This window comes from Mirounga leonina, unplaced genomic scaffold (genome assembly GCF_011800145.1).
Source record: "Mirounga leonina isolate KUSES-001 unplaced genomic scaffold, KU_Mleo_1.0 Mir_94, whole genome shotgun sequence".
NCBI lineage: Eukaryota > Metazoa > Chordata > Mammalia > Carnivora > Phocidae > Mirounga > Mirounga leonina.
The window spans coordinates 57,831,136-57,844,067 of record NW_023270855.1 but is presented as its reverse complement, the minus strand read 5'-3'; the positions used below and the strand labels follow the sequence as shown (position 1 = coordinate 57,844,067).

General features: G+C 61.3%; 1 protein-coding gene across 1 annotated transcript in view; it reads left to right on the top strand.

Moving 5' to 3' along the window:
• ONECUT3 (one cut homeobox 3) overlaps positions 1–12,932 on the top strand; it is a 21,836-nt gene that overhangs the window by 4,219 nt on the left and 4,685 nt on the right. The window contains exon 2 of the mRNA XM_034998194.1: positions 79–310. Coding sequence (XP_034854085.1) covers positions 79–310 — 232 coding nt within the window. The remainder of the gene's footprint in view (positions 1–78; positions 311–12,932) is intronic.

The following is a 12,932-nucleotide window of genomic DNA, read 5'->3' as shown; positions in this document are numbered from 1 at the left end:
GGGCTGGCGGCCGCCGGGGCGCACGGGTCCCACGCGGGCGGCGGCGGCGGCCCCGGCGCGGGCGCGGCGGCCGAGGAGATCAACACCAAGGAGGTGGCGCAGCGCATCACGGCCGAGCTGAAGCGCTACAGCATCCCGCAGGCCATTTTCGCGCAGCGCATCCTGTGCCGCTCCCAGGGCACGCTCTCCGACCTGCTGCGCAACCCCAAGCCGTGGAGCAAGCTCAAGTCGGGCCGGGAGACCTTCCGCAGGATGTGGAAGTGGCTGCAGGAACCCGAGTTCCAGCGCATGTCGGCGCTGCGCCTAGCAGGTAGGAGCGCGGCGCTCGCCGCCGGACCCCGGGGCTCCGGATCGGGGCGCCCCAGCACCAAGCAGGGCGGCCGCGGGGCACCCCAGCCCCGCCGGCTGGCTCACGACTCCCTGGCAGGAGGCTGGAGTGTGATCTGTGCCCCTGCCCGTCTGTACTTTGGCCGAAAGGGAGAAAGGGGTTGTGCCGCCTTCCCCCCCACCCCACCCTTAGCAGCCCGCCCGGCCCCTCCGGGAACGGGGAGGGGTCCCTGGTTCCTTTCACACTGTGGGGAGGATCCCCGAAGCAACCTGCAAGGTCGCTCATTGTGTGTGTGTTGGGGGGGACGGGGGGCGGTGCTGTGCCCCAGACGCGCCGCTGTTGTCCGCTCCGGGAGCCACTCCTCTCCTCCCGAAAAGCCCCCGGCTGCGCTCCCCGCTCTGGGCAGAGAGCCGGGACCGTGCACCGGGCGCCCGCGCCGAGGCGGCCAGGGCCGGGTCCGCGCTCAGCCCTCGGCCCCAGCGCGCGCTTCTTTGTAGCTCGGCCTCAGCGATCAATAGCCCCCTCCCCCCCTCCGGCCGCTGGCAAAGGTCACCCGAGAACGGGCGGGGGAGGGGCGGCCCGGGGGACCCTCGCCCGCGCGGCCCGGAGGCCTTCACACCCCGGCCGGCCGCCCGCCCTGCACGGTTGCTTCTGGCTCGGGTACGCGCACTCCTGGCGGCCTGGCTTTTCCGTTTTGTGTTTCCCTCATTTCTACCTCTGTCGGGACAGACTGGTGTCTATTTTTCGCTTGCTCTGGTTCTGCTCCTGCTCCTCATTCTTTCTCCTACTCCCCGTAGCTCTCTCCGTCTCTCTCTCTCTGGCTGACTCTCAGCCCCCGGCCCCCTGGGGACCATGCTCCCTCCCCCCCATCCCAGCTGACAACAGCTGGGTCCGCACCTGCCCCCAGCGAGGGGGCCTGGCCAGGCCCCCTTCTCCTGGGTGCCTGGGGGTGCAGGAGAGCCCCTGCCACTGTCCCACGATGGGCCTGACCGGGAGGGGGGTGTCTTTCCCTGGCCGCAGGGGGAGGGGGCTGCGGCTGCCCCAGCCGTGGGGACAATAGCCGGCTCCGTCACCGGCTCCGTCGCTGGATCGATCGCTTCTCTGCACACAGGGGCAAGTGGAGCTGGAGTGGCTGGCTCTCAAACTAGGCGCCCCTGGAGCACGGAGGCAGGGAAGGATTTGAGCCTGGAGTCCACCCTGGGGCGGGGGGGGGGGAGCTGGGGAGAAAGGGCTTCGTTGAAGGATGGAGAGGGGTCTCCCCCAGGCATACCGGACAACTGGGGGGGTGAGGAGGGGGGGTGGGGGAGTCTGCACTCACACATGGCCTCAGTTTCCCGCTTCTGCAGAGTGAGGCCACCAGCTGAGCCTCTTATAGGCTTCTTAGATTCTCCACTTTAGGGAACGGGAAAATAAATTTTCCTTCTTATGTGGCAGGTGACAGGCTAGAAATGGTGTTAGGAACCTAGACAGGTCTCGTGTGAGGGCAAAACCTGTTCCGTCCTGCTCCCCATCCCACACACAGTGACATGGGTGTGCTCACAGGGCCCCTCAGTCATGCCAACACGCAGCCACAGCCGGTTCTGTGCGATGTAGGTGACATCAGGTAGCGCCGAAAAGCACACCCCCTACACTCTGGCCACGGCCCTCGCTCCAAGGTGTCAGACACGAAGTGGCGACCGACACGTGGCGTAACACGTGGACAACTGGACCATAGCATCCACCTTCTGCCTCCTCCCCAGCGCATGTATTTCAGGGGACATGGTGTCCGACTTGGGCGCACCCGAAAGAACACACATCACTTTCCATTTTTCTCACCGTTGCCTTAAGGAACTAAAGGGCCCATTCACGTATTCAGCCGCACATTTCAGGGTCCCCCCCCAAAGGTCGGCCAGGGCGCCTGGAACGACAGACCGCAGGCGAGGAGTCCTGGGAGCCGGGGCGGGGCCTGCGGCTCGAGCACTTGGGGCATCGCTTCCCGCTGCCGGTAGAACTGCAAGAGGGGAAACTAAGACCTCGTTTGCGTCCCAGCAGGGCCTCCCCGGCCTCTGTGGCTCTGGCGAGCAGTCTCACCTCCGTGCGCCTCGATTTCCCCTTTTGGAAAATGATCGTCCGAACCGCGGCCGTCTCAGGAGCACAGGGGGACAAGGAGGGGTGAGCGCAGGGGTCGGGCCTCGGGCAGGGCGCTGGGGTGCTGGGGATAACGCCTCGGGGACCGGCCGCCTGTCCTCTGGTCCTCCGGGCGGCGGCCCACACGGTGACCCCACCGACCTGCCTGCTCCGCGCGCCCGGCCCTGGGCGCCCCCCGCAACTCGCGGGCGCTCCGGGCCACGTCTACACCACGGGGCTCGGCGTGGGAGTCAGAGGTGGCCGGCCGGCCGGGCGCGAGGGCTAATTAGGCGCCCGCCGGCTCAGAGGCCTTTAGTTCCGGTCGCTGCGCAAATGAAAAGCGGTTAAGTGGCGGCAAATCGCGGCGGTTAGGAGCAGGCAACGGGGCGCGTCCCCCTCCCAAACGTTGCGCCCCGCGCGCGCCGCCTGGAGCGCCCCCAGGGGCCCCCGGTCGCCGCTCCCCGCCCCCCCAGCCCCAGCGGCAGGACTCGCCTTCCCGCCCTTGCTCACCCCTCGACGGGCGCTGCGCCCCAGTCCCAACCGCGCTCGCCTGCCTCTGGCCTCCCCGCTCGCTTCTCCCGGCGGGACCACCCGGGTGACCGCGGGCGCTGGGGCCAGGAGACAGGAGGACACACGCAGAGAGATGGACACGGAGAGGCAGAGATAGGTAGGGAGAGACAGAGTGACAAAAACAGAGAGAAAGGAAAAGACAAAACCGGAGACAGAGAAACAGAAACAAAGATGGGGACAGAAAGAGAAACCAAAGCAGAAACACAGGAAGACAAAGAGAGACAGGGAAAGAGACAGAGACAGAAGGGAAGGCACTGAAAAGAAGAGCCAAGAGTCCCAGAGGGCAGCTGAGTGGGGTCCCCCGAGCCTGGGTCTCTCCCCACCCACCTCCCCAGCTCCCCACCTCTCTCCTTCCCACATCTGGGGCCCAGGGGGAAAGGGATGGTGTCTTTGTTTCTCTGAAGTGCCTGAGAAATCTGGCAAGGTGGACCTCAGGGTCCACCCCACTGCCCCGTGCCTGTCTGCTCTCCGTGCCTCAGTTTACCCATCTGTAAAATGGGGGTGGGTGGGAGCCAGGTTCTGGGTCTAACATTCTGAGATTCTGGGACCCGCTAGCCTGGGCAAGGCCCATCCTGCAGCCCCCTAACCCCACTGCCACTGGGGGCATCAGCTTCCCACCCCATTCCAAGGTCCTGGGAGTGTGAGGCTTGCTAGCTGCCTCCTCCTGGAAGCCTCTCTGGCTCTAGCTCAAACAGGAATTCTGGGACGGGGACTGGGGGAGGGGTGGGGGGACTCTCGGCTGGGGCGGGGTGGTCGATGAATTCGAATTACCGTCTCTAATTCATCACTGCCGCTGGTCGATAGCTTTGGCCGTCTTCAAATATTGTTTAAATTGCAACTCTGGAGGAAAAGTATTTTTTGTAACTGATCAGAAAAATATATATAATAAATATCAGATGGAGGCAATTGTCCTCCTACTTGCCTCACTGGTGAGTCGCGTGCCGAAAACCCTGAGGGGTGGTGGAAACCAGCATGGGGAAACTGAGGCAAGGAGGGGACCATTTCTGCAACCAAGATGCATGCAGCCAGGCTGGGGTCTGGAGGGGACAGCAGAGGACAGGAAAAGGCAAACCAGCTCTCCCACCCAGGGTGAGGCAGGCACTGCCTGCCCCCAGCCTCTGCCCCCACTCTGTAGCCACCCTCCCAGACTGGGGGGGGGTGGCGGGGGTATCTGAGCATGAAGGGACCCAGCCCATGAGGTCCAACCAAGTCCCACTGAGAGGGCTGGCCGTGCGGTTTCTGTAAGCACCCACCCAAAGACCCCTGCAGCTCTGTAAAAACTTCACCTTGAGCGGCCAGGGGCCCTCACATCTTACAGATCCCCCCAAGACATCCCAGCAGGGGACTTGACAACCTGGGCCTCACCTGGGCTCCTTCACTGACTGGTGGGGTGAGGGGTGAGTGTCTGAGACTCAGTTTCCTCATCTGAGAAATGGACCGAATAAGATGCCACCTAGTAGGGGCTTGTGGAGGTTTTCTTATCAACCGCTCCCTATGGAGACCCTCCGTGTGCATTCACAGACCCTGCACCCTCTGGCCACCTTGCTTAACCACTCCCCACACGCACTTCTCCTCATCTTCAGGGGGCCCCACAGCAGCCCGGGATCTGGGAGATGCACAGAGAGTGGACAGGGAGTCTGGGAGGGGTCTGGGCGGCGAGGACACACCACAGGCTCCCACAGAGATGCATGGGGTGAGGGAGACCAGGTCTGGAATTGTGTGAGCCACAGCCCTGTGGGCTCTGCAACATGCCCAGGGCGACCCTGGGTCGCCCCTCCCCAAACCAGGCCCTCCTTCCAAGCCACAAGACCTGGATGGGACAGACCCAGGACCCTGACCAGGTTCAGTGATTCTGTGCTCCTGCCATGCAGACAGGGAGGCAGAGGGGAGGGGCAGACTCTGAGATGGGGAGGGGGCTGTCTGGGGTGCTGGAAGCCCTCCCCCGTCTCCTTGGCTTAGCCACCAGGAATGAGAGATGGAATCATCTGGAATGACCACTGAAGCTGGATGTGATTCTTGTGCCCACTTTACAGACCAGCCAGCTGAGGCCAAGAGAAAGGAAAGCAATTGCCAAAGCCCCACACACACGGTGTGAGACGGAGCCAGTTCCAGCAGGAGGGAGAACAGACTCAGCTTCCCCAGCAGCAAACAGGGCACTGCAGCCCCTGCTCGGCTGAGTCTAGAGGGTTTCAGCAGGGCTTGAGCTGCCCAGGTTTCCACCTCCTGCAAATAGGGGGACATGCCAGGCAGGTGGTCCATCAGGGACAAAGGCTGGAAGAGGCTTCAGGGGACTGAGGCCAAGGACAGGAGGATGTCTCTCAAGGTTACGGCAAGTTCCAGTTTAGAAGCAGCTTGGATGACCCTCAGGCAGGTGAACAGTGGGGGCTGGGCTCCTCTGAGGGTGACAGGAACATGGGCCCACGTGAGCCCCCCAGGGAGGCCGTGTGGGGACCAGGTCCCAGCTTCCTCCCATCCAACTCAGAGCCACCAACATCCCTGCCTCTGCTTTTCCTGGCCAACCACCCCCTTACTGAAGCTGGCCCTCAGGTAATCCTGAGCTCAGCATTGCATTTCCAGCCCTCCCTGAGCCCCAAGCCCAATAACCCCTTCCCGTCTGCGAGACAGGGACAGTCACCCCCACATCACAGTTAAGCACATAAATGGGTCTGCACAGTGAGGGGCTGAAGCTGGTTTTCCACTCCTTTATTCCGAAGTCCCCCTTGGCCTAACATCTCAGAACTGGGCACTCGTCTCCCTACCGTCTCTCCCATGCCTGTGCTGCTTCTCTATCAGCCATCACCACTCTAGTCTGAGTGACCCACCTCTGGTGCTGTCTCCCTCTCCTTCTCCTCCTCACTGGGCTCTGGGTTCCACTCCGATTCCTGGTGCCCTCTCCAGGGCATCGTAAGAAAGGCTTCTTACGGTCACTTTGGAGCTCATCACACCTCCGCTTAGCATCCTGCCACATAGCCCCCCATAGACCCTAAGATGTAGAGGAAACTCCCTGCCCACAGCCTGCAGATGCCCGAACTTCTGGCTGGTGGGCACTTAAGGACAAAGGACAGGAGGTGGGGAAGCCCCAGAGTAGCTGTAAGGAGGGATGCTGGGCCCCTGCGGCTGGCCTGCGCCTTTGTATGTAGCAGCAAGCCCAGCTTAACCAGGGGAGCTCAAGCTGGTTTGAATCAAGTTTTTAATTAAATATGGCCCTTGATCAATAAGGAAGGCAGCGCTAGTGGAGGAGGGGAGAGGCTAGGCCAGGAGCCAGGGGCTGTCCGGGAGACCCACGGGACCTTGGGTAGTGCGGGGCACCTGCGACCTCAGTTTCCCCCCTGCCAAGTAGGTGTAGGGGTCGGTGCGCTTAGGAACCAAACCGTTCTTCCTGTGGACTCTTGCCTCCTGGGTAGATGTGGGGAGGGGGGTCCTTTAGACCCAACAAGTCATAGATCCGCAGCAGATGGAAACAGGGACAAGGAGATGCACGCATGAGGGGCGCAGACTGCGGAAGGGACGTGCAAGGGTCGCACGCAGGTGAGCACGGGGATGCAAGTGGAGATGTTCTCGGGAGGCACGTGTGGACGCACACATTTGCACTAGGACAAACGGGGGCGCAGACTCTGGCTCAGGAACCCCATCCGTCTTCTTGCTCAGATCTGGATCTGGCGTATTCAAGGCGGCATGCCGGGCGGGCCCGCGGGAGGAATCCCCTTCTCTCTCCCGAGACCTGTGCTGGCGACTGGGTGGGTCATCCATGCGCCCTCAGCTGGGCTTGCTGGAACGCCTGTCTCTCGCGCATCTGGACAGTTACTGACCAACTCTACTCTCTAGTGCTTGGGGGTTGAGAAAGGGTCGCATCCAACTACAGTAATGGGGGAGGGTGAATGCGGGGACAGCAGGGGTCCGCCCTTCTCCAAAAGTCAAGCGCACCCGCGCGCGGGTGTTGGGGGAGACGTCAGTGCCTCAATTTCCCCCACCAGGCGAACGCCGCCCCGCATTGCCGGGGAGGCCAGCCGCCGAGATGTGCCGCATTCCGCACCTCTGTCCTCTGCGGGCGTGCGGATCCCCTAAACCCGAAAGGAGCCAGCCGTGCGCTCGCCGTCCGCAGCCTGGCGGGACGTGAGGAGACCCCAGACCCCTGTACGACACACACGCTAGGGCGGCGGCGGCCGGGGAGCGCCGCGTGGTGCGCTCCGGGCGTCGTGGGCGCAGCGCGGGGAGCGCGGACCACAGAGCGCGGACTCCCCGGGAACGGGGCGGGAGCGCCCAGGGAAAGCCTGGGGTGGGGTGGGAGGATGACGTCTGAGGCCTGTGACCGTGGACTCGTCGCTTGCCCCTGCGTCCCTCTGTTTCCCCAAATGGAGACTAGAATCCCCAGCCCAGTGGGAGCGCAGGAATTGGATAAAGAAACAGGCTCCAGAAGCCGTCGGAGCCACGACAAAGCCGCTGCTCTCTCCCTCCGCCCGCCTCCTTAAACAACGCTGTATTATTATTTTCAGTGGTGGACACATTCGCCTGGTTCCAAATTTATGTGGAACAAGACTGCGTCCTCCATGACCCTCCTTCCTGCAACCCAGTTTCTATTTGTCCTTCTACAGAGAGGCTGCTCCTAACCCGGCAGCTACTAGCGCTCATTCTTCTATTTTCCTTTTCCTCTGTTTAAAACAATGTGGTGGAAAGTCGGTTCTGTTTTGCTTCCTTCTCCATGACACCCAGAACATTCCACATCAGGAAGGAGAGTGCCTCCAGGATCATTTTTGCGGGCTACGTCCTATTCTCGTGGGCCATTTCCCTCTTTTGCTGGCCACCTCCTAGCCAGAGGACAGTCAGGCTGTTCCAGACGGTTCGCCGCGGTCAGCCCTTCTCCCCACCTGGCCACACCGGGCGCGGGGCACCGTGTTCTGTGAGTTGCTGTGTTGATTAGTTGCCTAATCACTAAAGTGCTGGGTCACGCCCCCCTTTCTGGGTTGGCCTCTCTGTTCTTTTTTCTTATCACTGGTTCCTTTCCGGTCATCTTTTTCAAATCCATTTCCAACTGCTGGCCACTGTGATTTCTTAATAGGTTTTTAAAAATAAACGCTGTGTGCAGGTTGGGGACGGATGTATTGGGCACCGACTCAGTTTGCCCCTGTGGGAGGGTGTCTGAATGGGGGGGGGGAGTCTCCACGGCTCACAGTCTAAGTGTGAGCTGCCCCTAGATACCCCAGTTCCCCAGCCCCAGGCAATGCAACTTCCAGATGGAGCCCCGGAGGGGCGCCCCAAATCCCTGAGGAAACACGCATTTCCCTGATAAGTCTTTGGAAGGCTCAGAACTAATTTGAAAACGTGGCCATTAAAAGCCCATCTGGGGGAGCAGTAGAGAGAGGAGGAGGTGAGGCCTCCCCCGAAGGCCAGGCGCTGGCTGGAGGAGCGAGGTGCCAGGGCAACTGGGGGAGGGGAAGAAGAGGAAGGGGCAGCGAGTGGACAGGGGACAGGCCGTGAAGACAGATGAGGAGGGGCTGCTGAGGCCGCTGAGGGTCCTTGCCTGAGGGCAGGGGCCTGGCTCTGCACCTGGCTCCTTGGAGATGACTCTGAGCGCCATCATAGGAACCCGTTTCAGGCTCCCCCAGGGGTGCAGGGTATAGATAAAGAGGGTCAGTGTATGGACTCCAGGCCCCTTTTAGTGACTCGCTGTGTGACCTTGGGCAAGTCATCCACCATCTCTGGACTGGGGAGGCCACAGGGGAGGCTCGGGGCAGCTCAGTCCAGTGGGGACAAGCCATCAGGGTGGGGGCATCAGTGTTCCCCACATCTCGGTCTGGGCAGCTGGTGGCTGGGGCCGGACGCGTCGCCAAGGAAACCGGTCATCATCCCAGCCGGAGTCCAGGCTCCGTATTGAATTGTCTGCTCCTGGAAGCCTAAGCTGAGCACAGGAGGTGGCCGGAGGGGAGGGGACAGCCACTCCCGCTCCTGCTCCCACACCCCCCATCCTGTGGCCAGGTGGACAGGCGCTCGGTGCAGGGGTGCAGGGGTGCAGGGGAGAGGGCACACAGAGCGGCCTAGTTGTCGCCCTGGGCACGGCACAGACTGAGGGACAGGTGCCCCCATTGCTGAATTCTGGCACCAGAGTCCAGCTCTTGTCTTTCCCTGTCAAACCCAGCCCTCCTGCTGCCGGTCTGGCTCATTCTTCTTGTCCTCAGGGCCTCACTAGACCACTAGACACCCCCTCCCATCTAAGACCCGGGCTAGGTGCCCAGGCCCACCTGCATACCTAGCTCTGTCCCCACCTGGAGGCCTCCTAGAACCCAGCTGGGCTCACATCTCCCCCCTCACAGCCCCCACTCATATGCCACCTCCACCCCTCCCTGCTCTGAGCCAGGCAGCCAGCGCCCTGTTTTGGAACCAAGTCAGCCCTGGCTTTCCACTTATCCGTGGGATTACTGGAGTGACATGTCTTAGGCATCAGACTGTGGCTGTGTGAAGGGAGGTTGTCCTGCTCCCAGCTGTGCCCAGCACCTGGCACCCAGTAGGTGCTAGATAAATGTATGAAGCAAGTGAGGAAGAAAGGAATGGGTCCAGGGTCCCGCTGCGGCACTCATTCAGATCCTCATGCCCCCTGCACAACAGGACCTCTCCCTCCCGCTGACAGACAGGGACATCAGGATCAGGATCACGGGGTCGCTGTGTTTGCCTGATAAACCAGGAAACCAGTGTGCCCAGAGTGTGTGTTCAAGGCCCCTGAGCCCATGGAGCCAAGGCCCCGTGTCTCCACGGACGGGGACCGGTGAAGGCGTGGGTGGGCAGCCCGGGAGCAGGCAGGTAGACAGGAGCCATCCTGAGGGTCTAGATGGTCCCTGGGCTGCCTCCCACCCACTCAGACACTGAGCTGCCCTGGGGGTGCCACACACATCTGCTGCCACCCAGGCTCGGCACATCACACCTCCAGTTTTTCACGCTGCTTCCGCCTAATATTCACCTGTCATGCAGATGTCTGCTGGCCCCTGGGTCTTCCTCCACCACCTGGTGACCCAGCCACACCCTCTGGGCTCTCCCCTCCAGCACCCCTCCACATACCATGCCACTGCCCACATTCCAGCCCGTCCAGTGGACGACTCTTGCTAGGGTCACAGGGTGTCCCGGTTACGCACCCCTGTGGTTTATGTATGGACGCCCCCCAACTGCAGCAAAGCCCACTACACGTGCCAAGAGCCCATGCACAGTGCCGCAACCACACATAGCCCTCCACCGTGCCAGGCATTTGTGGTAGCCCCCATATGGACACTCCCAATAGGACTGGGGGGACAGACAGATGCCTGCCTGGTCAGCCCACTGGAGTCCAGGGATGGCCCAGAACAGGCACAGCAGGGCAGTCCTCCCCACCAATCACCCACTGCTGTCTGGTTACATGGCCCAGACCACAGTGGACCTCTGGAGGAGGGGATGGGAGGAGGAAAGGGAAGGGGAGGAGGGAGAGAGGGAGGAGGGAGAGGGGAAGGGAGGAGGGGGAGCAGGGAAGGGGAGGAGGGGGAGAAGGGAGAGGGACAGGAGAGGGAAGGGATGGGAGGAGGGGGAGGAGGGAGAGAGAGTGGAGGGGGAGGAGATGGGAGGAGGGGGAAGGCAGAGGAGGAGGGGGAGCAGGGAAGGGGAGGAGGGGGAGAAGGGAGACAGGAGGGGGAAGGGATGGGAGGAAGTTGAAGAGGAGGAGTGGATGGGAGGAGGGGGAGGAGAGGAGGAGGAGGAGCAGGGAAGGGGAGGAGCAGGAGAAGGGAAAGGGACAGGAAGGAGAGGGGATAGGAGGAGGGAGAGGGGAAGGAAGGAGAGGAGGAGGAGTGGATGGGAGGAGGAGAGGGAAGGGGAGGAGGGGGAGCAGGGAGAGAGGGAGGAGGGGGAGGGGATGGGAGGAGGGAGAGAGGGAGGAGGGGGAGAGGGAAGGGGGGGAGCAGGGGAGGAGGAGGAAGGAGAGTAAGAGAGAGAAGGAATAGCGTAGCTATCAGAAGATGTTGGGGGTGAACAGGTGCGACCCCGCTCCCCCCCACGCAGCCCTGATTCTCTCCCACCCACTGAGGGGTGACTGAATGTGAGGCTGCAGCTGCTCCCTCCCTGACTTCAGATGGGTGCAGGCTGCTGAGGGTGCTCCGGGGGTCCCACTCCCCTGACTGGCCCACCACCCACACAGGAGTGTCGTCACTGCACAAACACACCCAGCAGGCTGTCTCCTGTGGACCTACTTTGTGTAGGGCAACAGAGGGAACTCCAGCTCAGGCTTGACCCCATTCTTCTGGGGTGAAGAGAAGAAGGCTTTCCTGGGGGAAGGGTCCCTGCTCCTGGGCCTTGAGAGATGTGTAGGATTCCCCGGGCTGGGGTAGCCAACTCCCTACCCCTTACCTCAATTTCTCCATCTCTGCCCTCTCCCAGAAGATCTTGGGAGAGATGCAGAGGCTTGAGGCCAGACCTGAGGTGGGGGGGGGGGGACTTTATGGCCACGTGACTCCTAGATGGGACTCAGAACCTCATCTCAGCCCCACCATGATATTCAAGACTTTTCTGGTTAAATCCCTTCCCATAGCTGGGCAAGGCAGAGACCACGATTAAGACAGTTTTCCATTTGAAGAAACAGAGGCACAGAGGGCATACACCATGCAATAATTCAGCAGGGTTTGACCATCCTCTTGGCCCATGGAGGGGCACCAGTGAGAGGGGGTGATTTGTTGACCCCAGAACTTTCTAGAAAGGTAAGAAGCAGGTAGAAGAGAGGTGTTATGTAGGCAAGTTCCAGGGGATCTGAAATGAAAGGGTTTTCATCTGGAACTTGAGGGTCCCCCCAGTTCACTTTTGATCCCACCTAGATATGGACCAGCAGAGCCTCAGCCCCTCCTACCTGGAGCCCTGCCCTGGGCTGGGGTTGACCGGCTGGACAGGGCCCTTCTTGGCTTATTTGCTGGGTACCCATGAGGGGTTCAGACTTGGGAGTGGGCTCTCAGTCTCTTCTGGACCACCTGTGATCTTTTTCCAGGGCCTCTGGGACCACCCAGGACCCAGCACTAGATCGTCTTCATCCCTGGACTCCAAAGAGACTGAGAGAGGTGGGATGGGTAGGAACACCAGTTTTCCTAAGATCAGAGCATCTCAGAATCAGTGGTTCTTAATATCAGCTTCTCAGTCCCTGGAAGCATGGAGGGAGGACCCAAACCCACACTTGAGGGGGCCCCTGGATAGAGTGGGTGAATCATTGTAATGCTATGCAAAAATAAAGAAAAGGGAGGCAGAGGAGATGAGAGCAGAGAGGTGACAGGGTGGGGGTGGGGGAGGGGGAGCTGATGTGCAATGAAGAATGTGTGAAGGAAGCAGAGTGTCCCTATTTTGCAAATGAGGACCCTGAGGCCCTGGGGGGTGGGGGCGGCTGACTTGCCCAGGGTGCCGGAGCATGTCTGGTAGCCAGCTGGTTCCTTCCCAGCTACCATGGCAACCATGGTTGTTGGTGAGGATCTGTGTCTGGGGCCACTCCCTGCCCCCCAACCACAGGCTGGGAGCCTCTGGTGAGGGACTCAGGGTCGAGTCCTCCTGTGCTGGGCATATATAAGGTGGCCCCTGTGATGGGGCTCCGCAGTGTAGACGAGGATATTGGAGGAGGTGCTGGTGCAGGTGAAGCAAACAGGAGGTGGGATGTAGGGATGGCCATAAAAACAAAAGTGATGTGGAGGTGATTGCAGTGGAGGTCATCGTGGTGGGGCTGCAGGTAGAGGAGGTGAGAGGACAGAGGTGGTGTCAGTGTGGTAATGGATGCACAGGTAATGGAGGTGATGCTGTTGAAAGAGGTGGTGGTGCCGGTGGTGGAGGTGGAGATGACAGAGGTGGAGGTGGAGGAGTTGATGGGGCAGAAGTGATGGTGATGGTGGAGGAGGCCGTGTTGGTAGAATTGGTGCAGGTGGTGGAGGAGGCGATGGAGGTGGAAGTG